Raw genomic sequence first — 25,875 nt, 5'->3', positions numbered from 1 at the left:
CAGTCTTCTGGCTTCCAATGTGGAATGGCTTATATTCTATTCACCTCCTCCACTGCTGGGAGATTTATTTGTTTGGAGTCTAGCAAGAGCTGGAGAGTCACCAGTTTGCTAGCCAAGAGCCAGACCAATGCTCTGGTGTAATGTTTTATTTCCTTTTTATTATTGCGCACTCATTGCCTTCCTCCTTACTTTTCCTCTCTCTCTCTCTCTCTCTCCCACTTTTCTCAAATAAAGAGAATTTTCTCAAATAATCAGATCCCTGGGCTTGACTGGATTCTTATAACACCTGAGGGTTGGGTGTCCTTCCATGATGGCTAGACTGTTTGGAAGATAAGGAAGGGAAGGGAGCTGAAGCGACTGGCAGGAGACCAGGAGCTTGGCTAGCAGTCCTCCCGTTCCTGACTAAATAAACTGCAAAGTATTGGGTGTCCCTCTGGTGGCAAGAAGAGAGCAAAGAGGCAGAAGGCACATCATTAAGAGCAACAGAGCTTCCCCTATGCTTTGGCACACAGGTTAAGATCAAGGTTTGCTTTATATCAGGAGTGGAGAGTCTTCTGCCATCTGAGGACCACATTACCCAGAGGAAAGCTATTGGGGACACATTCCAGGAGTGGGCCAGAGCCATACACCATCTCATACCCTTAACCATATAGGTATTATAGGGACAGAACTACCCAAACTGTATAGAAATCTATTCATGTATGCAACTACAGTGGCAAGAATGTTACTTGCCCCAAAATGGAAAGAAGAAGTCCCAATGAAAGAAGAATGGATACAAAAACTGATGGAATATGCAGAAATGGCATACAAAAAAAAAAGAAAAAAAGAAATCAAGATAGCAAACTTTTTATAAAAGAATGGAAATGGTTTATGGAATATTTACAAACAGTAAACAGATAAGAACATTGGCAGGATTATTGTAATAACCTGCAGTTTCATAAGAGTATATATTTAAAACAGACAAATAAATGAGTAAATTAAATTAATTTGGATATGCAGAGAATATTTAAAATAAATTTAAGAAACTGCAGAAAAAGGGGGAAGGAAGTCAAGTCTTGAAATGTTAAAATGATAGGAAAATTGTTGAAATGTATAAAATTGAAAATCATAGTATTTTTTAAAAACAAACAAACAAACAAAACATATAGGTATTTCCCATGGAAGCAGAAACATATATTTAATTCTTAAACCTTCCATTCCTCCATAGACTTTATTTTACAAAGTGTGTTTAATAAATAACAACAACAAATCCTCCCCACCACCATTTATTTGCCCTGACCATATAAAAGTCAAAAGCAACTTTGTATTTTCCACAGAAAAATTCTAAGAATGGCAATGTGCACACTTTGCCATATATCAAAGCCCCTTTCCCCTCTCAGCTGCTGCCCACAGAACAGCTAATTGGCACAAGAGCACCCAGAAGGACAAGGTGCAATCCAGCTGCAAGCTGAACTCAGCTAATGGCCTGGGCTGGGGTCCCCACCCATGCTTTCTATATACACCTGTAATAGGTAGGTCTGTCAGTGCTGAAGAGCTGGCTGCCTAGAAGCAGATAACCTGAAAGTCAGATAACCTGGCTTGAAGAATGCAAGACTTCAGAAGTTTTGCTCCATCAGAAGGAATCCAACTTGTGTTATCAGCCAACAATTTGTGTCACATTTCTTTAGTACACTGACATCCTGCTGCCTTCCTTCAACCAGGAAACTCAATCATGGCGTTCCATTCAGGCAGTGACCAGACCCAGATCTGCTTAACGTCAGTAAAGTGGTTGCGTCACATGCCCACAGGTGAGGTCCAGGAACAGAACAAGGTTTCCCCACTGTGACAAAGCCATGCGTGGTTCTACACCACTGCTCAGCCACTCTAAAGACAGTGCTCCTTTCTGCAGAGCTCAACCCAATGCAGCCATATCCCAAACCACTACTCATGGAAGCAGTGATGGACAGTGGAAGGCTCTCCCACTCTAGAGGATCTCTCCAGGTGAATCATCATGGTCAGCTTGATCTTCTTGCCGGCAGGAAGGTACAGGTACCACTGTACCTTTGTGCCAGCCTCCCATAACCTGGTGCCCTCTGGGTGTTTTAAACTATAATTCCCATCATGGAGCAACACTATTCCCCTCGAAGAGCTGCGCTTCCCAGATTTCCCTGGGAAGAGAAATCAATTGTTAAAGCACTCTGGGAACTGTAGCTCTAGAAGGGGAAAAAGGTGTCTCCTAATAACTCTCAGAACCCTTAAAAAACCAAGAGTTCCCAATATACTTTGAGAGAAGCCACGCCTGTTTAAAGTGGCATCAGTGCTTTGAATGTACACTGCAGGAGGGGCCTAAGTTAAGGTACAATTATTATTATTTATTAAATTGATATACCACCCTTCATTCAAAGATCACAGGGCGGCCTACAACATAAAAACACAAAATATATAACTCATAACAAAAGAAAACCAGATATCCCATTACTAGATACATACAACCTATTAAATACAGGCCAGGAATACGATAGTAAGAGAGCTCCTTTGAAGCTCAGATACAAAGGCCACTTACTGAGCCTCCCTTGGAAAAAACTGTGAATGAAACACCAGGGTGTGGGTGGGTATGCATTTTAACTACTGAGTAGTCTGAGTTCACAAACAGAAGATTTTGCCTCTATGCAGAACATTACCAAACATGGGTAAACAAGCAGTGGCGGCTGCTTTTGTCTGATAGAGAAAGATCTCCCTCCCTCCCAACGGACTGCTATGAATCTACTAGGTGTGCTGGTCTACCTGCAGCTGCCTCTGTAAATCAATAACCAACCAACTGGTTGCCAGGAGCCCTATTCAAAAAGGGATTTCCCTGACTCAGGACTGATTTGGTTAAACAAATACAGGTCACAACCGACATGGCTCTGAGAGAGAAGAGTGACGCTCAAAGCCACACACAAGGTTGAGAAGTGCACCCCCCCCCACAGTCAGACACTCCCCCCCTGCTTCCACCATAAGCTCAAGAACAGATCTATCCGAGAGGTATTAAGCCTCTGGTCTGTGTGCAGAAGACTTGCTTTAAATTTGAATTCATACTCTTTGTTTTATGGTGATTTCTCTTACGTTTCTGGAAAAGCAAGCTGCTGGTGCCTCCCCAACTCTACCAGAGGAACAGGTTGTTGCCTTAGAGCAGGGCTCAGCAACCTTTTTCAGCCATGGGCCAGTCTACCGTCCCTCAGACCATGTGATGGGCAGGATTATATTTTGAAAAAAAATAATGAACGAATTCCTATGACCCACAAATAGCCAAGAGATGCATTTTAAATAAAAGCACACATTCTATTCATGTAAAAACACCAGGCAGGCCCCACAAATAACCCAGAGGTGCATTTTAAATAAAAGGACATATTCTACTATTGTAAAAACACGCTGATTTCCGGATCTGTGGGCCGGATTTAGAAGGGGATTGGCCCAAATCCAGCCCCCGGGCCTTAGTTTATCTACCCATGGATCAGAATCTACTGGTAGATCACTGGGTGATCAGTTGTGGATAGGTAAGGGTCTCTGACTCTAACAACTAAAAGCTCCCCCCCCCCAAAAAAAAATTAGGCTGCTTGGGGAAAATTAGGAACATAGATAGCTTCTGTATACGGAGTCAGATCATGGCTGCATCTAGGTGAGTACTGCCTAACCCAGGTGTGGGGAAGTTCTGGCTTGTGGGCCAGTTTGGCCTGGGATGCCATTTTCTCCAAACCAGCCCATTTTTTTCCAAACCATTTTTTGAAAAAAATAATGAACGAATTCCTATGCCCCACAAATAACCCAGAGATGTATTTTAAATAAAAGCACACATTCTACTCATGTAAAAATAGGCTGATTCCTGGAGCATCCGTGGACCGGATTAAGAAGGCGATTGGGCCACATCTGGCCCACAGGCCTTAGGTTGCCTACCTCTGCTTTAGAGAGAAGACCACAGAGCACACACACCACATGCAGAAGGTCCCCAGTCTCAATTCCCTGGCCTAAAATGACCAAGCAGCAAATGATGGGAAAGACTGCAGCCTGAAATCTTGGATAGTGAAAACCTAATACACAACACTGGGCAGGCTACATGGATAAATAGTCCTGACTTAGGATAAGGCAGGGTCCTATGCTTGAAGCAGCAGAACTTGAAGGGAGAACTTGAAGGGGACACTCACAGCCCCTTTGGAAACCTCCATTCAGGAAAATCATAGCAGTAGCATAATTTTGCCACCCTACTGGGGAGAGGAAGGAGAAAGGAGGACCTTCATTTTTGCCAAAGGCAGCCAAATCATGTTCTCCAGCTTCAACACTCACAAAACCGAGCAGGTTTTTTTTTTGGTGCTCACTCACCTGCTCCTTAAATTGCTCTTGCGACAAGCAGTCAATCAAGTCCACACAGCCAAGGAGGCAGCCAGAGGGATAATCTTTGGGAAATTCCAAATCTATGGCAAGCCGGAGAGAAAATTGTTAGGCAAGCTCAGGCATGTGATGCAGCGCCCTGCCATTCTCCACATGGTCTTGATTAGCCTTCGAGTGCCTTGCGTGAGCTCTCTCCACACTCTTTTATACAGCTAATTTCATGGTTTGGACAAAAGTACGTTTGCTTAGGGAAGCTCTTCTGATCCTGGGGAAAGCATTTCTCCACGAGGACCTCGGTCTCGCAAGGCCTTCTAATCTGCTCCATTAACATGCCTCCAGCCAGTGCAAAGATCAGCCCCAGGTATTATCTAAGGTCAAATGTTACATTTGGTCCAGGTTCACTGGCAAGAAGCACTCTAACTCTCTAATTGGTTAGAACACATTTTATGCAATTCAAATGCTGTATTCAGACTGAAGAATTTGAGTTCTTGCAGTATTTAAAATGAGAATGAGAAAAGGAAAATGTGAGGCAAAGGAGAAAAGAGCCAGTGGCAGCAGAATAAAGCTATGGCAGACTTCTTCAACTTTGGGTCCCCAGACATTGTTGAACTTTATCCCTCGTTATCCACAGCTGGCATAGCAAATGGCCCTGTTTCAATACCCTAATTGTGTTTCCACACTGTAAGCCCCTTAGGAGACAGGAACCTGTCCTCTCATTCTTTTCATCTATGTACACATATATGCACTATATAAATAATCAGAGGCAGGGACGTGAGTGGCGCTGTGGGTAAAAGCCTCAGTGCCTAGGGCTTGCCGATCAAAAGGTCGGCGGTTCGAATCCCCGCGGCGGGGTGCGCTCCCGTTGCTCGGTCCCAGCGCCTGCCAACCTAGCAGTTCAAAAGCACTCCCGGGTGCAAGTAGATAAATAGGGACCGCTTACTAGTGGGAAGGTAAACGGCGTTTCCGTGTGCGGCTCTGGCTCGCCAGAGCAGCGATGTCACACTGGCCACGTGACCCGGAAGTGTCTCCGGACAGCGCTGGCCCCCGGCCTCTTGAATGAGATGGGCACACAACCCTAGAGTCTGTCAAGACTGGCCCGTACGGGCAGGGGTACCTTTACCTTTTAAATAATCAGAACATGTATAGCAGTAGTCACTCTGAAGCCCACAAACTAATTTTCATTTAGCCAGCTGGCCTCCAAGGAAAAGCACCCTGACTCAGGGCAGGCAATCCAAAGGTCTTAAGAGGTGGGAGGAGGGGGGGCTCACCTTTCCCAAGCAGTATTTTGTAGGTAGCCTCCTGCTCACAGATTTCCTGAGGGGATGGCCTTTTGGCTGTAGCTGCTATCCACAATCGACCCCGGTGTGATGTGTACCAAGTCCTGCCTTCTACCCTGGAGAGGGAAGAACAGAAACAGATTCAATCTCCAGGAGGTATGCCTTCCTCGGCACCCACATGATTCAGGGAACACTGAATTGCCATTCTAGTATCCAAGCTGTGTATTTTGGGGGAGGCAAGCACCCTTGGCACAGACAGTCCTTTCAAAAAGACGGCGCTAGTGACAGAATTAAAGTTGCAAGCTGAAAATCCATGAAAGGGCCTCAGGCATTAGGAGACCGGCTTAAGGAATCATGATCTTCAAAGCACCAAAGTTTATACATTTCCCCATTTATCCATAAACTGCTGACACATTTTCCCCCAGCTACAATACACTGCCAGAAACAAACTTTTTACTTTTATTTAACAGCTGACGTTCTCTGAACTCATCCTGGAGTCTCGCCATTCTGATGGCAATGACATATGAACAAAAGAAGAGCCAGCTGGGTCAGGCCATTAGCCCTTTCAAGTCCAGCATCCTGTTCTTACAGTGGCCACCCAAATTCCTGCGGGAAACCCGCATGCAAAATTTGAGCACAAGATCACCCTCCTCTCTAGAGTGGCTTAACAATCATTCTCTTGAATGATTGAGCAAGTGGTTGCTGAACAACTCCAGACACGCCATTTGGATCCCTTCCAGTCAGGATTCAGGCCTCATCATAGGACTGAAACTGCCTTGGTAGCACTGGTCGATGATCTCCGGCAGGCTAGGGACAAAGGTGAGAGCTGTTTCCTAGTTCTGCTGGATCTCTCAGCGGCTTTTGACACCATCGACCATAACCTCCTTCTGGACCATCTAGAGGGGCTGGGAGCTGGGGGCACTGTTATACAGTGGTTCCGCTCCTTCCTCCTGGGCCGTGTCCAGAAAGTGGTGGGGGGGGGATGAGTGTTCAGACCCCTGGGCCCTCACTTGTGGGGTGCCTCAGGGTTCTGTCCTCTCCCCCATGCTTTTCAACATCTACATGCAGCTGCTGGGAGAGATCATCAGAGGGTTTGGGCTAGGTGTTCATCAGTATGCGGATCATACCCAGCTCTACCTCTCTTTTAAATGGGAACCAGTGAAGGCGGTGAAGGTCCTGTGTGAGTGTCTGGAGGCGGTTGGAGGATGGATGGCGGCTAACAGATTGAGGTTGAATCCTGACAAGACAGAAGTACTGTTCTTGGGGGACAGGAGGCGGGCGGGTGTGGAGGACTCCCTGGTCCTGAATGGGGTAACTGTGCCCCTGAAGGACCGGGTGCGCAACCTGGGAGTCATTCTGGACTCACAGCTGTCCATGGAGGCACAGGTCAATTCTGTGTCCAGGGCAGCTGTTTACCAGCTCCATCTGGTACGCAGGCTGAGACCCTACCTGCCCACGGACTGTCTCGCCAGAGTGGTGTATGCTCTGGTTATCTCTCACTTGGACTACTGCAATGCGCTCTATGTGGGGCTACCTTTGAAGGTGACCCAGAAACTACAACTAATTCAGAATGCGGCAGCTAGACTGGTGACTGGGAGCAGCCACCGAGACCATATAACACCGGTCTTGAAAGACCTACATTGGCTCCCAGTACGTTTCTGAGCACAATTAAAAATGTTGGTGCTGACCTTTAAAGCCCTAAACGGCCTTGGTCCAGTATACCTGAAGGAGCGTCTCCACCTCCATCGTTCTGCCCGGACACTGAGGTCCAGCGCCGAGGGCCTTCTGGCGGTTCCCTCACTACGAGAAGCCAAGTTACAGGGAACCAGGCAGAGAGCCTTTTTGGTAGTGGCACCCACCCTGTGTAACGCCCTCCCATCAGATGTCAAACAGAAAAATAACTACCAGACTTTTAGAAGACATCTAAAGGCAGCCCTGTTTAGGGAAGCTTTTAATGTTTTATAGGTTATTGTATTTTAGTGTTTTGTTGGAAGCCGCCCAGAGTGGCTGGGGAAACCCAGCCAGATGGACGGGGTATAAATAATAAATTATTATTATTATTATTATTACTCCCAAGTAAGTGTGGGAATTAGACCTCTGAGAGGGGAATAGGGGCTTCCCAATAATTCTCAGCACGCTTAAACTACAGTTCCTAGGATTCTTGCGGGGGGAACCATGAGTGTTAAAAGTATGGTGGGGATGGGGGCCAGAGAGAGTGAGTTAAGCAACAGTCAGCTTGCAAAAGAGGTGCTGAAGCCCAAGACTGCTTGGAAGAGCCATGCAGTCTCTATGGAGACAAAAGCACAGGTGTCAAATACAGCAAGGAAGAAGTGAGGTAGTCCCCATATTAATTGATCAAATTTCTACCACCCCTTTTCTTTGAGGAACTCAAGATGCTATAGATTGGCCCTTGTTACCTGCTCCACAACTGTGTGAGGCAGCTTAGGTCATGAAACAGGGACTTGCCCAATGGCACTTAGCTTGCTCCACAGCCAAGCAGCAATCTGATCACATCAGAAGTGGTTTAAAATAACAACAACAACAACAACAATAATAACAATATTTTCCCAGCCACTCTGGGCGGCTTAAAGTAAAGGTAAAGGTACCCCTGCCCGTACGGGCCAGTCTTGACAGACTCTAGGGTTGTGCGCTCATCTCACTCTAGAGGCCGGGAGCCAGCGCTGTCCGCAGACACTTCTGGGTCACGTGGCCAGCGTGACGAAGCTGCTCTGGCGAGCCAGCGCAGCACACGGAAACGCTGTTTACCTTCCCGCTAGTAAGCGGTCCCTATTTATCTACTTGCACCCGGGGGTGCTTTCGAACTGCTAGGTTGGCAGGTGCTGGGACTGAGCAACGGGAGCGCACCCCGCCGCGGGGATTCAAACCACCGACCATGCGATCGGCAAGTCCTAGGCGCTGAGGTTTTACCCACAGCACCACCCGCGTCCCCCCACTCTGGGCGGCTTACAGCATATCTAAAAACATAAAACATGAAGCGTTAGAAACCTCCCGATTGTCTCCAATGCTGGCTCATAATAAATTCAAGGTTAACACAAAACTCATTTTGCAACCATACCTGGACTTGAATTCTCTGAATTGTATCTAATGTAACAGAAGTCCACTTGAAATTAGCAAATACAGGCAACGGCCATTTCGTGTGGGGGTTCCATTCCCAGCTCCTGCACATGTCAGCAGAGCATGCATAAGCCCTGCACCACACCCCCATTCTGCCCTCCTCCAGGTCCAAAAGGACCTGTGCATCAGTTGGAGCCACCTAAAATGGCCATGGCCTGTATGACTAAGTTATAGCCATTAACTTCAACAGATCTGCCCTGAGTGGGACTAGCGATAGATACTACCCTCAGTCTTCTGATCTACATTTAAGTGAATACAGCAGTTGTTCAAAAGGTTATCTCCTTTCCACCCAGAGGAATAGAGGAAAACACTGCCACCTAACACTTGAAATGGGAAGTGAAAATTTTAAGGCCAGAAGCCAGTAAGTATAGGTCAAAGTTAATCACTAGAAGCTGGTCCTTTAAAAAATATGTAACATTTACTACACACTTTCTCCAAGAAGCTGACAGTTCCCAGGCCTTTTATTTTGACAGTGCCCCTGTGAGACAGCCCAAGCAGGGATTTGAATCTGAGTCCCCAGGTCTAAGTTCAGTGCTCTAAGCTGATGCATTAGATACCTTTCACCCTCTATTACATGAATAAGCCTTTACTGAAAATTAAGCCCCAAGGAATATTTCTGCAAGTGAAAGCTCTCCTTGTGTCTCTTATGTTGCAGCAAGGACAAAAGTGCCTCATGTCCCTGTTATTTACACATTGCAGTTACTGTCACAGAAAAGAGGCTCTGGATAACGCTCATTAGATAAGACAGGCCACTCCATTTAAGGGGAAATCATCCTCAACAGATAACTGCACAAGGGTTTCCCTTAAACAAGCTGCTCCCTGTCTCAAATGCTCCCAGTTTCAGGTCTTCTGCTTACCTTTTGATCCCTTTGACCAGCAGTGAGGCCCAAGGCTGATGCATGCTAAGGCACCAGCCATCATCCGAGATCTCCTGTATCTCTCGGTCCTGAATTCGTAAGCGACTTCTTTCCAAACATGCCTCACTTCCAGCCTCTGCAGAAGGGATATTTTTCCTGTGCAGGAGCAAACCAGTCTGCTCCACCCACTAAAAACAAGAAGAACACACAAAAAGGTTAACATTTCTCCATTTAAACTGCAAAAGAGGGAGGCATGAAAGTGTGTCTCGGGTGTTTTGTAGTTTGTAGGTTCTGTCAGGATCGTCCTACTCGCGTGTAAGACCCTGGCAGAGACACATGCCCAACTGGCATGTTCTCTCCCTCCTGGTCAGTCATTCGGGAGCTTCAAAAGCTTCCTCCAGCCCGAACATCACAGCGACTAATACCAAGAGGCATCAGCACACTTAAGGATCCTACACAGTGTTAGCGGTTTGCGTAATAGACTCAGCAGCACAGCATTTTGGCTAAACTACTTTATTTACACATAATACACTCGGAGCGTGTATTATAAAAGAAAGAACAAAGGACAATAGTCCTACATCACGGAACACAGTAGTATAAACATCCTGTCTCCGTCACTTCCCACTCTGTGGAATGAAAACATACACCGTGATAAAACCAATCCCATGACTGCAACCACGGAGCAAGAATCCTATCAGGTTCCAGGTGACAGCATTGCTTGTGACTCTTATACTGAGCCCAGACTCAAACCTCAACAAGTAATCCTCCAATGGGGACCCTGAAGATCTGGAGAAGCATACACAATCCCATGCAACTACAGTGGTACCTTGGGTTACAGACGCTTCGGGTTACGTGTTTTCAGGTTGCGGACTGCGGGAAACCTGGAAGTACGGGAAAGGGTTACTTCCGGGTTTTGCCGCTTATGCATGCACAGAAGTGCCAAATCACGTCACATGCATGCACAGATGCGGCGCTGCAGGTTACAAACACTTTGGGTTGCGGACGTGCCTCCGTCACGGATTACACCCGCAACCCGAGGTTCCACTGTATAGTACAGTGCCAGAAGATGCTGTTGTCCAGGAATAATAGCAATTTATTAATTGCCCCAGTCACTGGGTGGCTTCCAACATATATAAAAACATAATAAAACCTCACTAGGCCTCCAACAGGAGATACCGTGGACAGACCCCTGGGCTGGTTCTCTGCCTCACTAGTGGCAAAACAGCCCTTGTTCAAGCAACACTATTTAGAGCATAAATGGCCAAACTGTGCATTGCTGGACTCTACTGTCGTATAAGTTATAGAAATTTAAAAAAATTAAAAGTTGAGATGTGTGTGAGAAAGGTTGAACGAGTGAAAGTCAGAATGTGAAAGTTGTGTTTGTAAGAAAACTGTGAGAGAAGGACAGAGCTACAGTTGTGCATGAGCTCATGCTATAGCTGTTAAGCACAAAGGAAGGAGGCAAAGATAAGAAAGTTGCTATGCCTTGTGATTAAACCAGTAGAAGCTAGTGAAAAGATTACTGCCATATATGGACATAACTGCCCCTTTGCTTCCCTTTGCTTGTAAATGTATGAATACCTGAGCTTTTTTCATATTTGGGGTACCACCCTTTCAACTACTTGCTGGCTGAAGCTGTGTTGTACTAGCTTTGCAACACCAGTTGCATCTGGAAGACCATAGGCTCCCCATCTGAGATCTAGAATTCTGTTAAAGAGGAAGAGTACTGACCACAGGAGCTGGCTGTAGAAGGTTTGGGTTCACCAAGACTCCGGATTCTTCATATTTTCCTTCAGGGTTCTGCTTTGGCTTGATCAAGGTTCCGCTACTGATAGCTTCAATTGTTTCATCCAGTCTGCAAGGAGAGCCAACCAGTTTTACATTAGTCTTTGCAAACTACCCTGCACCTGCCCAACTGAAAATGCCTTTCCAGGCTCCCTTCCCCTTCTTTGCTACATGAAACTTCTTTGCTTGGAGAAAGATAGAAACACTGTGCATAGGTGCATTGGCTACACAACTGTAGCAGACATCCACCATAGGAATTGCAATGTCAGTGGTGAGGTGATAAAAAGACCAATTCATAAAATGCACCAGTTGCCATGAAAGGTTAATGGACCCTCTGACTGCTGTAGGATTTCAACAATCAACAAGGGATGGTCAGCAACATGCAGCACTTGTGAGCTTTCCAGCAGCACGTGACTGGCTATTGTTAGAGACAGAAAGCTTGACTAGATGGACAGACCTTGACCTAATTCAGCAAAGCAATTATTCTTTTCACTCAAAGGAAAAGTTTAATGACCACTCAGTAAGCCAGTTTTTTTCTGGCGCAAACCAACCCTGATCTTAAATATTTTACGTGCGAGTTTATATTGTTAATAATGAAAAATGTTCCCAGGAGGTGCATTTAGGATGAAGATGAATGGGGCTAGGGTACTTCAAATCCTTACAGCACCGCGATTCAAGCCCTGCTCTGTTTCACTTCAAGCTATTACATTCATCACTAGGAGCAGATGCAAAGAAGTACCATCCTGGGAGCCTCATCTGTTCGATTCCACACACACTCTGTTCTTGTTTGTGCATGTGACTGTGATGTCACAAAACAGGAAGTGGAAGTGAGAAGACCATCAACAGTAAAAGCAAACTAGATTATTACAAGTCCTATTCCTAAAGGGGAGAAGGGCGAGACAAGGGGGAAAGACCAGCCTCAAACATTACATCCATTTGACCAAAAAAGGAGCAGTTGCTTCTGTAGCCATCAAACTTTCCTCTTTGTTAAAAGTGAATCCACCACCCTGACCTACTGTGCCATGATACTCACTTGCTGTGATAGTCTGCCATGCCACCCTGTTCCTCCAGGATCTGCCGTCCGGCAAAGTCGATTGTGATCTTTTTGGAGAGTCGAGAAGCATGCCTCAGCTCCCGTAGCTCCTTCTCTCTCTTTTCCAGTACTTCCCTTTCCTGTTTTGAGAGCCACTGATTGGAGTCGGTAGCAAAGTAGTCTGACTCGTCATCGATGACTTGAGTTCGGCGCGCACTAGCATGAAAACCAGAAGACGGGCACCCAGCAGCCCCGAAGGAAACAAGGTGTCATTACAAAGGACTGGTTTGTTCCTTTAGCCCTGCACAGTTTGCTTCAGGAGTGGGCAACCTGTGGCTCCTCATGCTCATTTCATGCAGCTCTCAGCTTATTCTCATGCAAGTGGAGGGAAGGAAGGAAGGAAGGAAGGAAGGAAGGAAGGAAGGAAGGAAGGAAGGAAGGAAGGAAGAAAGAAAGAAAGAAAGAAAGAAAGAAAGAAAGAAAGAAAGAAAGAATTGCAGGCCTTGCCAACCTCTGGCTTTCATCTTGCTCAGTGCCTACATGTAGTTTGCAACAGTGATTGCAGCCCTCAAAAGACAAAAGGGGGGAGAATACCCCACCCCTCTCCAGGGGCTCAGGGAGAGGTCTTTCCCATCACCTGCTATCTGACCCCTTTTTTATCTGCAGGTGTCAGGGAACATAGGAAGCTGCCTTATACAGAGTCAAACCAGTGGTCCATCTAGCTTGGTTCTGTCTATACTGACTGGCAGCGGCTTTTCAGGGTATCAGACGGGGTTGTCCCCTAGCTTTACTTGGAGATGCTGGGGATTGAACCTTCTAGGATCTTCTGTATGCAAAGCAAGTGATCTGCCACTAAGCTATTACTACCTAACAGCCCATGATAGCATCCGTAAGTAAAGAATCTGTGGGTGCACATTAGATTCAAGAGAAATTGGATGGGAACTCTCTAAAGGGAGATCAGAACGTTTGGTTCCAATAATAATAATAATAATAATAATAATAATAATAATAATAATAAAGCAATAAAAGATAAAACATTAAAGACTTCCCTAAACACACTAGCACACTACTTCTTGCCATGTAGCATAGAGATGATCTTTGATGTCAGATACTACAAGTCCTATATTCCTTATTTTCTTACATTTATAGTCCACCTTTTTCCTGGCATACACGTGGTTCCCAGGCCACACACACTCACTAGACCCAATCCTGCATAGCTTCAGCAAGGCAGAGCCTCATGTGCCTTTGGACCACACCCTGGGGCAGTAAGAGACAACCAATGGCCAGTTGCTTATAACAACTGGCCATGGTGGCAGAAGAGGCAGGGGGTGCCACAACTATGCTGTAGAACAGAGTGCAAGGGGGACGTCGGCGACTGAATTTTAGGGTGCCGCTGAAATGTGAGAGCCCAAAGTCTGGCAGCTGGGTTTAATAGGAGCTGCAATCCAGCAACATCTAGAGAGCTACAAGTTCCCCATCCCTGGTCTACAGCATGGGACAAAGGTGACCCAATGAACACTGCTTCACACATATGCTAGGGACAGAAGCAAAGCAGGCACAGTTTCTATTCTCTCAATCTGAGGATCTGAAATTGTCAAATTCACCCCCTTGCTGGTGTTATCCTGCTAAAAGGCAAATCCAGCCAGTCGAGATTCAGCAATTGGCACAGTGGGCATCTTCACATCAAAGCTTTTAAAGAAAACCTCAAGGTTTTTCTGTCAAAAGCAACCTGCTGAGTAAAAAATGAAACACGTGTGCTTTATACAAGAGAAAGTGCAAGAACAGGGCCAAGGACGGAAACTGCAAATATTAATATTGGAAATCAGTCCTCAAAGCTTTAGCAGAGAGAGTTCAGCTTGTGGTTCAGGCTGCTCATAAAGAAGGATAGGAGAATTTTTCCTCTCAGGAAGTCTTTGGATCTAGACACATGTCTAACTCGCTCTGTCACGTACCTTGTTTTGTCATACTCCAGCAGCTTGTCCTTGTGCTTCACAGCCACCTCCAGACCTGCCTTGAGTCGAGACTCCTGGCGGGGGAGTATGTCCTTGCCACTTATATCCACCTTTCCAGAACTCTCAGTGCCTGAAATCCACAAGAGTTCATTGCGACCTGCACCCCATGCATCAATTTACACATCCACCTGGCACTTTGAGAATAATTTCTGCATAGACTTGCCTGTATAACACCACACAAAGAGAGGATGGGGAACCTTTTCATCTGTCAAGGGATGCATTCCCTTGGCACATGGGTGGGGTGAAGCTGGCGGGGGATGCAGACCAGAGCCAAAAGTGGGCAAAGCCATCTCCCTTTCTCTCTTTCTCCCACATTTGCCCCCTGCCTTGCCACCCACATAAAATTGGGCTGGTAACCATTTGCTACTTGCTGCCCACTTCTGATATAAGATGAGGAAGAGAATCCAAACCACTTCCTCTGCAGCGGAACAAATGCTCCATTTGGAGGGAGCAGTTTGAATCCGTGGCAAATAGAGCATTCATTTCCCCCTAGGCAGAGGAAGTGGTTTCAATCCAAATCAGACTTCTAAAGGTCTCTGATTGGCTCTGAAAGTGCATTTATAGTTGGGGACCAAGCAAGTCACTCAAATAAAAATGGTTGACAACAGCCACCAAAGACTGCTGCAAGTGCAACGTCCAACCCAGCCAGGATTGTCCAGAAGGAAGTGGTGTTAAAACAATTTATGGACAGAACACTTTTAGCTACCCTTCTAAATAAAACTTAAAATACTCTAACCTGTGCAAGAACGGATTGCATTCTTGCAAATCTTTAAAGTTAGCAAAATTCCCTGATCCTGTAAACAAGGTCTGTATTCAAGTCTCCTCCCCCCCCCCCCCCGCCTCCAAATAAGCTACCAACCTGCCAGGAGTTTCTTCAACAGCTTCTGGCTCTTGTTGGAATCTCGTTGCAAGACATCCTGCTCTTCTTTTGTGCACACCTAAAAGAGAATGGAGAACTATGAGATCTGCTCTCTCCATGCAGGAACACATGGCCATGCAATTGCCTTCTACGGTTGGCTCATCAGCACCCTCTGCTGACATGTATGCCACTTTACTACAGAATTATGCCTAAGGTGGCTCACCGCATTTCAAATGAACAATAAGTATAACAATTTTAAAAAACCACACACATTGGAAACAGGTAGAAATAATCATAGTATCCGTTATATATATATATATATATATATATATATATATATATATAGTGGTGCCTCGCAAGACGAAATTAATTCGTTCCACAAGTTTTTTCTTCTTGCGAGTTTTTCATCTTGCGAAGCACGGTTTCCCATAGGAATGCATTGAAAATCAATCAATGCGTTCCTATGGAAACCGCCTTCAGACCAGGTCCCGGGACAGTCTGTCCCCCGACCTCTTCTGAAGGCTGGGGGGGGGGGACAAGGGCTTTTCTTCCCACCCCCAGCATTTTAAAAAACCCCGGGACAGCGGAGACTTCTCCGCTGTCCCGGGGCGATCTTAAAATGCTGGTGGGCGGCAGCGAATCCTTCGCTGCCGCCTGCCAGCATTTTAAAATCGCCCCGGGACAGCGGAGGACTTCTCCGCTGTCCCGGGGCGATTTAAAAGCCCCCGGGAAGGCAGGCAGGGGGGAGCAAAGACTTTTGCCCCCCTCCGGCCTTCAGAAGAGGTCCTGGACCTCTTCTGAAGGCCGGCGGGGGGCGAAAGTCTTTGCTCCCCCCCGCCTGCCTTCAAAAGCCGTCCGGGATAGCGGAGAAACGAAGGCTGGTGGCAGGAGGAGGTCTCTCCGCCCCGCCGCCAGCCTTCGGAGGAGGTCCAAGGACAGTGGGGAAGCCGCGCTGTGCTTCCCCGCTGTCCCGGAGATTTCCCTATGGGCTTTCGTCTTGCGAAGGAAGCCCATAGGGAAATTCGTTTTGCGAAGCGCCTCCAAAACGGAAAACCCTTTCGTCTAGCGGGTTTTCCGTCTTGCGAGGCGTTCGTCTTGCGGGGCACCACTGTATATAATCAATTTATACAACCAATATATAAAACAATACAAGTAGCTAACCAAATTTAATAGCATAAACTGAACAGAAGACAGAATAATACTAACACAAAAATAGAATAGTAGCATCTAAAACATCGCCATGTTCCAGATGACGCACCTGCACCCCATCGTTTGGGTCCAAGACTCACAATTTTCAAACATCCAAAGACCCCCATCCTCATCTAGCCCATTATTCTTCAAATGGCCCATTGGTCAGAACCCAATACTGGGTCACAGCCTGAGCTAAGGTTGAGTCACACTAACAGCACTAGCACCATCTGAAAACATGATAATAAATTAAGAAGTGGGCCCACAAATACCTATTTGGGCCACTGCTGATTCTAGCCCAATGCTGTCTACACTGACTGGCAGTGACTCCACAAGGTGTCAAGCAGCATCCCCTGCTGTGAGCCTTCTGCTGACAGGCTGCCATCTAGATCCAGAAAATGAAATTTCTACACGCTATTAATAACACCTGTTATCAAGTGCCTAATTTTTTTCTAAGCACTGTGCATATATGAAAGGGTAGCCATAAGAAGATTCAAGGTGCACTCCTGTCTTTGTCTGCTTCCCATGGTTCCCGTTTCAGATTGTACCTCAATTTGTTAGGTGGGGTTAATCCGTTGAACTCCACCTTTCAACTGCTCCCTGCTCAATACCAAAATCCACCAGGAGTTCTGAAATGCAGCTTCCATGACAGCCCTTGTAATTGTCCTGGAACTGCTTCTCATGGTACTGGTTTATGAAGTTTCAAAGCAAGATGTCGGGACATTAAATCAGCTTATGTCTGTGAGGCAAACTATGTTTAGAATAAAACTTCAAAAGAAGGTCTAAGAACATGCATCCATGTCACATGAGAAGCAGCTCTCTCTTTGATGAGAGATTTAGATCTGAACAGCAAAGAGGGGTAAGTCTTTCCTCTTTTCCCTGAGAAGTATAACAGAGATAGCTTAGTGGACTATACAGGATACTGAACAATACAGTGCTAACCTGATATAATTAAGCAAGGTAGAAAGTGAGGGGCACACAAATATATACAGGAGGTTGTTAACATACCAGCGTCCCACAGAATAAGCAAGGCCCAGAGCCTTCTTGCTCACAGACGATGCGCCCACATGTCAGACAGTTGTTGATGAGCTTGTGCTTCTGAGCCAGGCACTCGCAAGGGTGGCGCCCCGGGAGCATGACTGTCAGTTTGTCCTGACCCTCCTTCGTGTACAAATTGACGTATTTTGCCTTCTTCTTGCAGGAGGAGCTGCCACTGTTTATCTCCTGGGCCTAAGTTATGCAGAGGTGTTGCAGGAGGGGAGAAGAAAACACATTTCAGAGAACAACTGGAGTGAGAATCTTCTGAACTGGAATGCCTTATCTATTTTTCCACTTCTTTTTGACCAACATAAAGATTGCGGAAGGTTCCTCGGGACAAAACAACCTAATTGTTGTCCCCTCTTGCAGAGTTTGTTTGGTGCTCAAGTTTTTTGTGCCTCACCTATCAGGGAAGTCTCCCAGTTATCTCTAGCTTAACTTTATCAACTTACTTTATCATGCAGGACGAGGAGAAGCCATGTCATCTGTATCATTGAATTATCATTATAAGAATAGGGAATCGTGGCAGCAGAACTATTTCTGCCAAGCACAGAACCATACAAACAACTTTCTGAGATTCGATTGCAAGGATTTGTCCTATGCCTTCATGAGATATGAACAGATCTTTAAGGCTCCCTACTTGGGAGAAAGAAGAGAAAGCCGGCATGGCCCTCACAATGCCAACAAACCTCCACTGTCAGCCCATACACCCCTGAATACCAGTTGCTGGAAATCAGAGGTGGGAAGAGTGTTGTTGCACTCGAGTCCTGCTGATGGGCTTCCCAGAGGCATCTGGTTGGCCACTGTGGGGACAGAAGGCTGGACTAGATTGGCCATTGGCGCGATCAGCAGGCTCTTCTTTTGTTCTAACTTCATTTGTGAGGGGCAGAACTTTGCATTCCCATTGCCTTGAAAAGACCCATGAGTCCATATGATGGTTGACAGCAAAGGGATGGGGGAGTAACACCCACTCCATGTGCATCTGTCAGAAAGTTGGTGGCCAGTTGTGAGAAGGCAAGGAAGCCAAAATGTTGAATATGAGGTGGGGTGGAGGTGGGGTCTCCACTGTATGAGTGTGGGGGTGAGTTTAGTTAAGTGGGGAACCTCCTATGAGACAGGAAAGGATGTCTTAATGGAAGTTTACAGGTGGCCATTGGAGAGGATGAGCACCTGATTGGTATCTGGATTACATTTTATCAAATGGGTCTGCTAGGCTTTCATAAAATGTACCGATATGATTTTTAAAATTGTACTTAAATATGCACAGGAAATTGCTTTGAACAAACTGGAAATCAGGGTGTGAATTATTTAATAAATTGTGTAAAAAAAAAAGGTTAGCGTGAATGTGCAGAATCAGAATGGTGGGAAATTTGCAGACAAAAGCCTAATTGTGTGTTAAAGCTGTTGGTCACAAGTGTTCCCACTGTATTCAATAATCTGAACACAAAAACCAATGCCTCAACTATTTGGAACCAGTACTCACTTCATCCATTTCAATGGCTTTATTGCTGTGATTTTTATGGTAAAAGATTAGGCAATACTTATTCAGCTGCCAAGAGATCTGCTGAGATTACAGTGCCATGTATCACAAAGGACCCTATGGAAAGCATTCCAGGAGAGGCAGGCAGCAAATACATTAGGGCTGGGCTATCTATTACCAACTGCCCTGTTAGAAGGATTCCAGGAGAGAAAGGGAAGCAGATGAAGACCACCTCATAGTTTGATCCAGCTAAGTTGTACCCTCTCGCCACTTTTAATGTTCTTGCAAGTCAGCAAAACTTGGAAAACCTGGTGAATGGAAAATATTTTTGAGAGAAAATAGCATGGACTGCACACTCTGGAAGACTTTGAGACAAACAAAGCAGTCTAAATGAGAAAGTATGCCATTAATCCTTTGTATTCTTAGCCACAAGAAGAAAAAGGAACAGCACACACTGACTTTGCATATTTGTTTAAATTCTCAACAAGAAAAGTATGTAAGAAATCAACAGCCAGAACTCCTTGAACTCTAATTTGGGCTTCAGGTGATCTCCCTTTTTAATTTTTCCTACTTAGGTCCTTAAAAAGCATGTGGAAAGAAAGTGGAAAAATTCTGGCCACTGATGACAGATTTATTTGTGCATTCCATGATAAAAGATGAAACATTTGACTCTCAGAATAGCAGACTCCTTATCAGTCCCCACAACTGAAATACAATGGCCTCTTTATGCTCTTCAAGTAAAAAATTGCAACCAATGCTTTTTGTTTTAAAGATTAGGCTTCTTTGGATAAAGCACCCACAAAGTCAATCTGACCCAATGGTGGACAACAAATGCACCTACCTTGGCTAAATCTAGTGGTGTTTTTACTTCCTCTACAGGCTGTTCAGCTTCAACATGAACAGGTGCTTCCTGTTTGTTTCTCCCTTTGCGTCTTCCCCTCTTGACTTGGTCTCCTGGCCGAAGAACCTCTGAGCTATCTAAAAGAGAATGTACAGTAAAGAAAAATTCAATAGCTCCTGCCACTCCTCTCCCCTTCTCCTTGTAACATTCACTTGCTCTCTGCACCACATCACTTGCCATCAGCACAAGTCAATGTGCAACAATTTACCATCAGCATCTTTCATGAGGAGCACCAAGAACAATTCAGATGAAGATCTCATATTTTTCAGTACTGCAACTGGATTCAGTGGTAATCTAAAAATGCTGCAATCTTGTGAAAGAAAGAGTTATTTCTTCTACTTACTGCCTCATTATATTCCCACTTACCATCTTTTTTCCGATATATTGGCAAAGGGTCAGAAGTTGGCTGACAGGACTTTTGCCATCTGGCTACCAGCTCATCCACAAAATGCTTCTTCTTGCCATCTGCCCCCTGGATTAGGTCAGTGACATAATCTCGAATCTCCTCCTCATCCTCAATAGACAAGATATATCTATAAAGGAACAGAATGTGCAGAAGCTTGTAGGAGTGCTCTGTTCAAAAGACAACATGAGGGCTAAATGCTTTTGCTACTTAATTTCTCAACATGCTATTTGTATAATGAGACTTCTAAGGGCACTGGGGCAAAATAAAGAACTAAATGAGACAACGTAGTAGCAAATTAGAGCTATGGCTGAATGCATCAGGAAACAATATACAAACTCCACACTCAGAAAGATCAGTGCACCCCCTTCTTATTGATTTAACAAAATTTATCTGAAGGTGATGGACTACATGGAATTTTGTATTTTTTCTTTTTTCTTTTTTTATTTTGTAATGTAAAAACCCTAATAAAATTTTTATTAAAAAAAACACAAAACAAAATTTATCTACCACTTGATTACAAGAAAACCTCTAAGCAGTTTACAAAGTATAAAATGAAACATTCTTGATAAAACAGTTAAAAGCAAGTATTTAAACGCATTCAAGATATCATTAAAATCAACAGTAGCTAAAAAGAAATACATGTAACTTCTCTACGTCTGAATAGGCTTGCATAAACAAAAAAGTTTCAAAAATGTTTAAATAGGTACCAAAAAGTGTATAGGAAAAGTGACTCCCTGAAGTTAATAGGCAGGGAGTTTCAACGTGTAGGCGCTGCTGTACTAAAAGATTGATTTCTTATTATTTTTTATCCTATTATTTAAAACATGATTTGTTATTAAGATTTTTTTTTCTCCTAGTTAAAAAAAGAGACAGTCAAAAGCAGTGGTGCCCAAGGAACTGAGGTGCCAACAAGGCTGTCAGCTAGATGGGGGAGGGAAAAGGGAACCATTCTAGACTCTGCCTGTATTTTTAACAGTGTTTTGATCTGCAGAAATCAGCAGGTGGAGCACTTTACAGGACAGATATATGCAGCAGCTGCAACAGCTGCTGTTGTCTTCCTCCACCCCCTCTGCGTGTGCATATATATATAATTGAATTTGAATATTACATCATAAAATTAAAAAGAAAATACACCATAACAAAAATATGTTATATAGAAAGTAAACTGTTACTAAAAAATAAATGTTGTATATACATAAAATAAAGTTCTCTCATCCTTTGAGACTTCCATCTCTCTCAGTGTAGGTCCTTCGTTTCCTCGATAACTGCATTTGTTGTAACAATTAACTTAAGATATATTGTCTATATTCTTTATACTGACTGGCAACAGCTGCCATTGTCAACTCAAAATATCAGTATCACTCAATTAGGGCTGACACATGCTTATGCTCTCCCACCCTGCTGGGTTCCTATGCCTTTAACTGCTCACAGACAAACAGAAATACTGGTACATTTGGTTTCTCCTGTCTGACTGTGGGAAGGGACCCCAAGGGTCATCTAGTCAAACCCCCTGCAATGCAGGAATCTTAGCTGAAGGATCCATGACAGATGGCCATTCTTGTTTGGACTTTAGCAGTACTTTTACAGGCAAAAGTTGCCAGGATTTTATTATTGTAAGTAAATAGATTTAACTGACCAGGGCAAGCAGAAATTCAACAGGCTTAGAATAACATTTTCTAAAAAAAGAGAAGATTTTCTTTTAGGAATTGTAAATGCCAAACTTCCAAGTGACCAGAAGTGACTTTTTATGTATGCGACTACTGCTGCCTGGACACTATTAGCCCAGAAATGGAAAGCAGGCACCGTCTCTTCCAGAGAAGAATGGCAGATTAAACTGATGGACTATGCAGAAACGGCAAAGCTGACCAGAAGAATCAGGAATCCCAAAAATTTCAATAATAATGGGGGAAATATACAATTTATCTTTAAAAAAACACATTGTAAACAATTAAAATTATTAGTAGGATTGGAATGACGCTCATAATTAAAAGTTGGACTATGGTTTTATTGGAGATTAAATAGAATTGGATTAACAGAGAAGGTGCAGGAGAAAAAGTTAACATAAAGACCCACAAAACTGGAGGGGGTTAGTCCAAGGGAACTTATGGAAATTGTTTTATTTGTTTGCTTGATGATAAATCTGAAAATTTAAAAATAGTCATTTATGACATTTTCATCAATTTATTGCCATTCTTCTTGCTTCCTGCCAATGCACTGTGTGGGTAGAATCCAGATTTCTGATGAATTGTAAGTCCAAAACCCAGGTTTTACAGCTATTCAAATCAGGGTCACGTGAAGACACCCATCATGATCTTGTTTATGCACTCTCATATTTGAGGGAAACAGGGATCCATATATATGTATGTAGAGAGAGAAAAATTCAACAGGCCTACGTGTTTTCTGCTCAGTGGTGTAAGGAGTAGAGGGATATTGTGCACACAAATAATCATACAGTGGTACCTTGGTTCTCAAATGCTTTGGTTCCCAAACGCCGAAAACCTGGAAGTGTTCCAGTTTTCGAACGTTTTTCGGAAGCCGAACATCCAATGTGGCTGTCGGCTATTGTTTTTGTTGTGCCTGCACCAATCAGAAGCTGTGCCTTGGTTTTCGAACTGACTTCCAGAACGGATTAATTTTGTGCTTTTGTTTTTGCTATTTATTTTGCGTTTCTGTTTTTGAGGCTTTTTCAGTTAATTCGTTTTTGTGACCATGTGGAACCCAGTTCAGCTACTGATTGATTGGTAGTGTGACTGCGGAAATGGATAAAAGCCCCCCCATCCAAGCAATGACTATCATCAGTGCAGAAAGAAAAAATAATAATTTTCATTTTTATCATCTGCAACACTATCTTATTTATTTTATAGTACTGTACAGTACATTGATTATTGCTTTCATTTTATGGCTCAATTGTCTCATTAGATAGCAAAATTCATGTTAAGTTGCTGTTTTAGGAGTTGTTTTTAAAAGTCTGGAACGGATTAATCCATGTTGCATTACTTTCTATAGGAAAGTGTGCCTTGGTTTTGGAACGCTTTGGTTTTGGAACGGACTTCCAGAATGGATTAAGTTTGAGAACCAAGGTATCCCTGTAATAATAATAACAGACACATCAACTCCGGTGCCTGTACAGTGGACGCTCAGGTTGCAAACGTGATCTGTGTGAGAGGCACATTTGCAACCCGCAGTGTCCGCAACCTGCAGCGCCGCGTCTGTGCACACACAGGTTGCGATTCGGCATTTCTGCACATGCTCAAAGCGCAATTTAGTCTTTCTGCACATGCGCAAGCACCGAAACCCAGAAGTAACCCATTCCGGGACTTCGCGCAACTTAAGATGTATACAAACACGCAACCTGAAGCGTCTGTAACCCAAGGTATGACTGTATTGGCATTCCTGCCTGTCCTACAGCTGCTAGAGCAGGCATAAGCAAACTCCAACCATCCAGATGTTTAGGACTACAATTCCCATCATCCCTGACCGCTGGTCCTGTTAGCAAGGGATGATGGGAATCGTAGTCCCAAACATCTGGAGGGCCGGCTTTTGCCTATGCCTGTGCTAAAGGCACAGGGGCCCCACCGGGCCTAGCGTCGCTCGCCTGCCAGGCGAAAAGGGGGCGACTCGCCTCTCCCTGTCACAACGCCGGCAGCGCTTTCTCTCCACAACCACCGCGCGGGGTAACCGGCTCGGCGAATCGACCCTTTCCCCCTCCTCTCCCCACAGCTCACTGGACAAGCTCCTCGCCGACGTCCAGCCCGAAGCCGCCACGCAGCTGCCCCACACACCACGACACGAGCGCCCCAGCCGCGGCCTCCATCCCGGCTTCTGCCCGACTTCCTCTCGGTGCTGGGGGAAGGAAAGAGCGGGTGCACCTTCTCCGTAAGCCGGCGGCACCCTGGTGCAACGCCGAACAATCTCGGCTCTGCAACTAGGGCTGTGCATCGATAGTTCCGGTTCTGATTTAATCCGGAAGAACAGATCTTTGGGTCCGCTTAGCAGTCGTCATTGGCGCCGTCAGGTCCCACGACCGTTTTAGGAAAAGGATCGTAAAGACGGCGGGCACTAGAAGACCATTACTTGGAGTTTAAAATTGCCCAGCTGTACCTCTGATCCTAACATAAGCAAAGTGTGGTGGAAAAGACTTGGATTCTCATTTTCTCTAAGCCAGGAAGCAAACTGGGTGGGTGATCTTGAGCTAGTAATCCCATCTCATCCTAAATCTACCTCACAGGATTGTAGTGAATTTTTTTTTTTTTAAGTGTGTGCCTAAAAAGCCCCAGTTTAGCCTTTCCTTTAAGAGAATATGGTGTGAACCATTTGTCATTTGGGATGTCTTTTTCCAGGCTTACAGTATCCCTTCTGAGGTGGAGTGTCTAAAATTTTACCCAGTTTTCCAAATTTATTTAAAATCCTCATTGTTAAGCCAGGATTGCAGATGACATTTTTATTGTCAGTCCCATTTCTATTAATAGCATGACATTTTCTATTTTCATTGCCCCCCCCCCAACTGAAAACTTCATTGATCCTAAAAGCTCTTTACAGTGCTTTATCATTGCCAATTCAGACTCTTAGCAACATGCATGTGAAATTATAGGAATGGATTTGATGTTAGTCATTTTTTCTTGCCGTTCTTCTTGCTTCCTGCCAATGCGTTGTGTGAGTAGAATTCAGATTTGTTAGGAATTGTGAGTCCAAAACCCAGGCTTTATAGTTATTCAAAACAGGTTCACGTGAAGACTCCCATCATGATCTTGTTTATGCTCTCTCATAACAGGGATCCAGGAGGGGAGTTTGAAAACAAGGACAAGTGAGGGGGGGGGGAATATAACGAACTTCCCTATACTAAGTCAGACCATTTAGTTCACCACTGTCTACACTGATGGGCAGCAGGGGACATTCCCAGCCCTACTTGGAGATGCTAAGGATTGAAGCTGGGACCTCAGACCATTGAGCTATGGTCCTTCCTGCTAACAGACAGAGCTGTTGCCTAGCTACTTAAAAGATCTAAGGCCATGACATAAATTCTGCATAAAATGTGCACCTGCTAATTTGTATGTTCAGTATAGACACAAATGTAGGTTGAGATGGTGGCTGGCCGGGGTCACATGGGCACTGTGCTTCGCAGCATGTCTATCAGCCTTGTTAGCAATGTGAAAACATTGTTTTTAAAAGTTTTAAAAGGAAGTGTAGGGGGAGGCAATCTGGAGCCCAGTGCAAAAGTCTCAGGGCCACAATGCTCCTGGGAAGGGGTAAATATGTAAAAGTGGAAATGTGTACAGTGCTTTAAAAAAAATTGTCTTCTGGACAAGCCCAGAGTTAGAAGAAAGTGAAAGTTCAAATAAAGCAAGTGGGTGCAGGAAAGGAAATGAGAGACAAATAAATGTGGCAGGGGGAAGAATAAGATAAATACATAGTGAAAAGAACAGGCAATCGTATGTATAGATAATGAAGAAATGGAAGCAGAAAATTGGGATAAAAATCCCACAGAAGGAGATGCCATTCTCACAAGTTCTTACCCCGGTGCAGTTCCAAAGGCTCAGAGTTCTGCTCAAGCAGTTTCCAT

The 25,875-nt window shown here is 44.7% G+C and overlaps 1 protein-coding gene across 2 annotated transcripts in view; it reads right to left on the bottom strand.

Moving 5' to 3' along the window:
• The window catches only part of TRIP4 (thyroid hormone receptor interactor 4), a 41,309-nt gene extending 17,112 nt beyond the window's left edge, over window positions 1-24,197 (bottom strand). For both annotated transcript variants that reach the window (XM_028705823.2, XM_077918462.1), the window contains exons 1-11: window positions 24,041-24,197; window positions 20,276-20,442; window positions 19,850-19,986; window positions 17,499-17,720; window positions 15,303-15,381; window positions 14,384-14,513; window positions 12,432-12,647; window positions 11,345-11,468; window positions 9,614-9,801; window positions 5,613-5,737; window positions 4,336-4,427 (exon numbers count right to left, since the gene is read on the bottom strand). In XM_028705823.2, the coding sequence (XP_028561656.2) occupies window positions 4,336-4,427; window positions 5,613-5,737; window positions 9,614-9,801; window positions 11,345-11,468; window positions 12,432-12,647; window positions 14,384-14,513; window positions 15,303-15,381; window positions 17,499-17,720; window positions 19,850-19,986; window positions 20,276-20,442; window positions 24,041-24,129 (1,569 nt within the window). In that variant the 5' untranslated portion in view covers window positions 24,130-24,197. The remainder of the gene's footprint in view (window positions 1-4,335; window positions 4,428-5,612; window positions 5,738-9,613; window positions 9,802-11,344; window positions 11,469-12,431; window positions 12,648-14,383; window positions 14,514-15,302; window positions 15,382-17,498; window positions 17,721-19,849; window positions 19,987-20,275; window positions 20,443-24,040) is intronic.
• Window positions 24,198-25,875: the final 1,678 nt, after the last annotated feature.

The sequence above is a fragment of the Podarcis muralis genome, chromosome 14 (assembly GCF_964188315.1).
Source record: "Podarcis muralis chromosome 14, rPodMur119.hap1.1, whole genome shotgun sequence".
In the NCBI taxonomy this organism is placed as follows: Eukaryota; Metazoa; Chordata; class Lepidosauria; order Squamata; family Lacertidae; genus Podarcis; species Podarcis muralis.
This window is presented reverse-complemented; position numbering and strand designations above follow the sequence as displayed.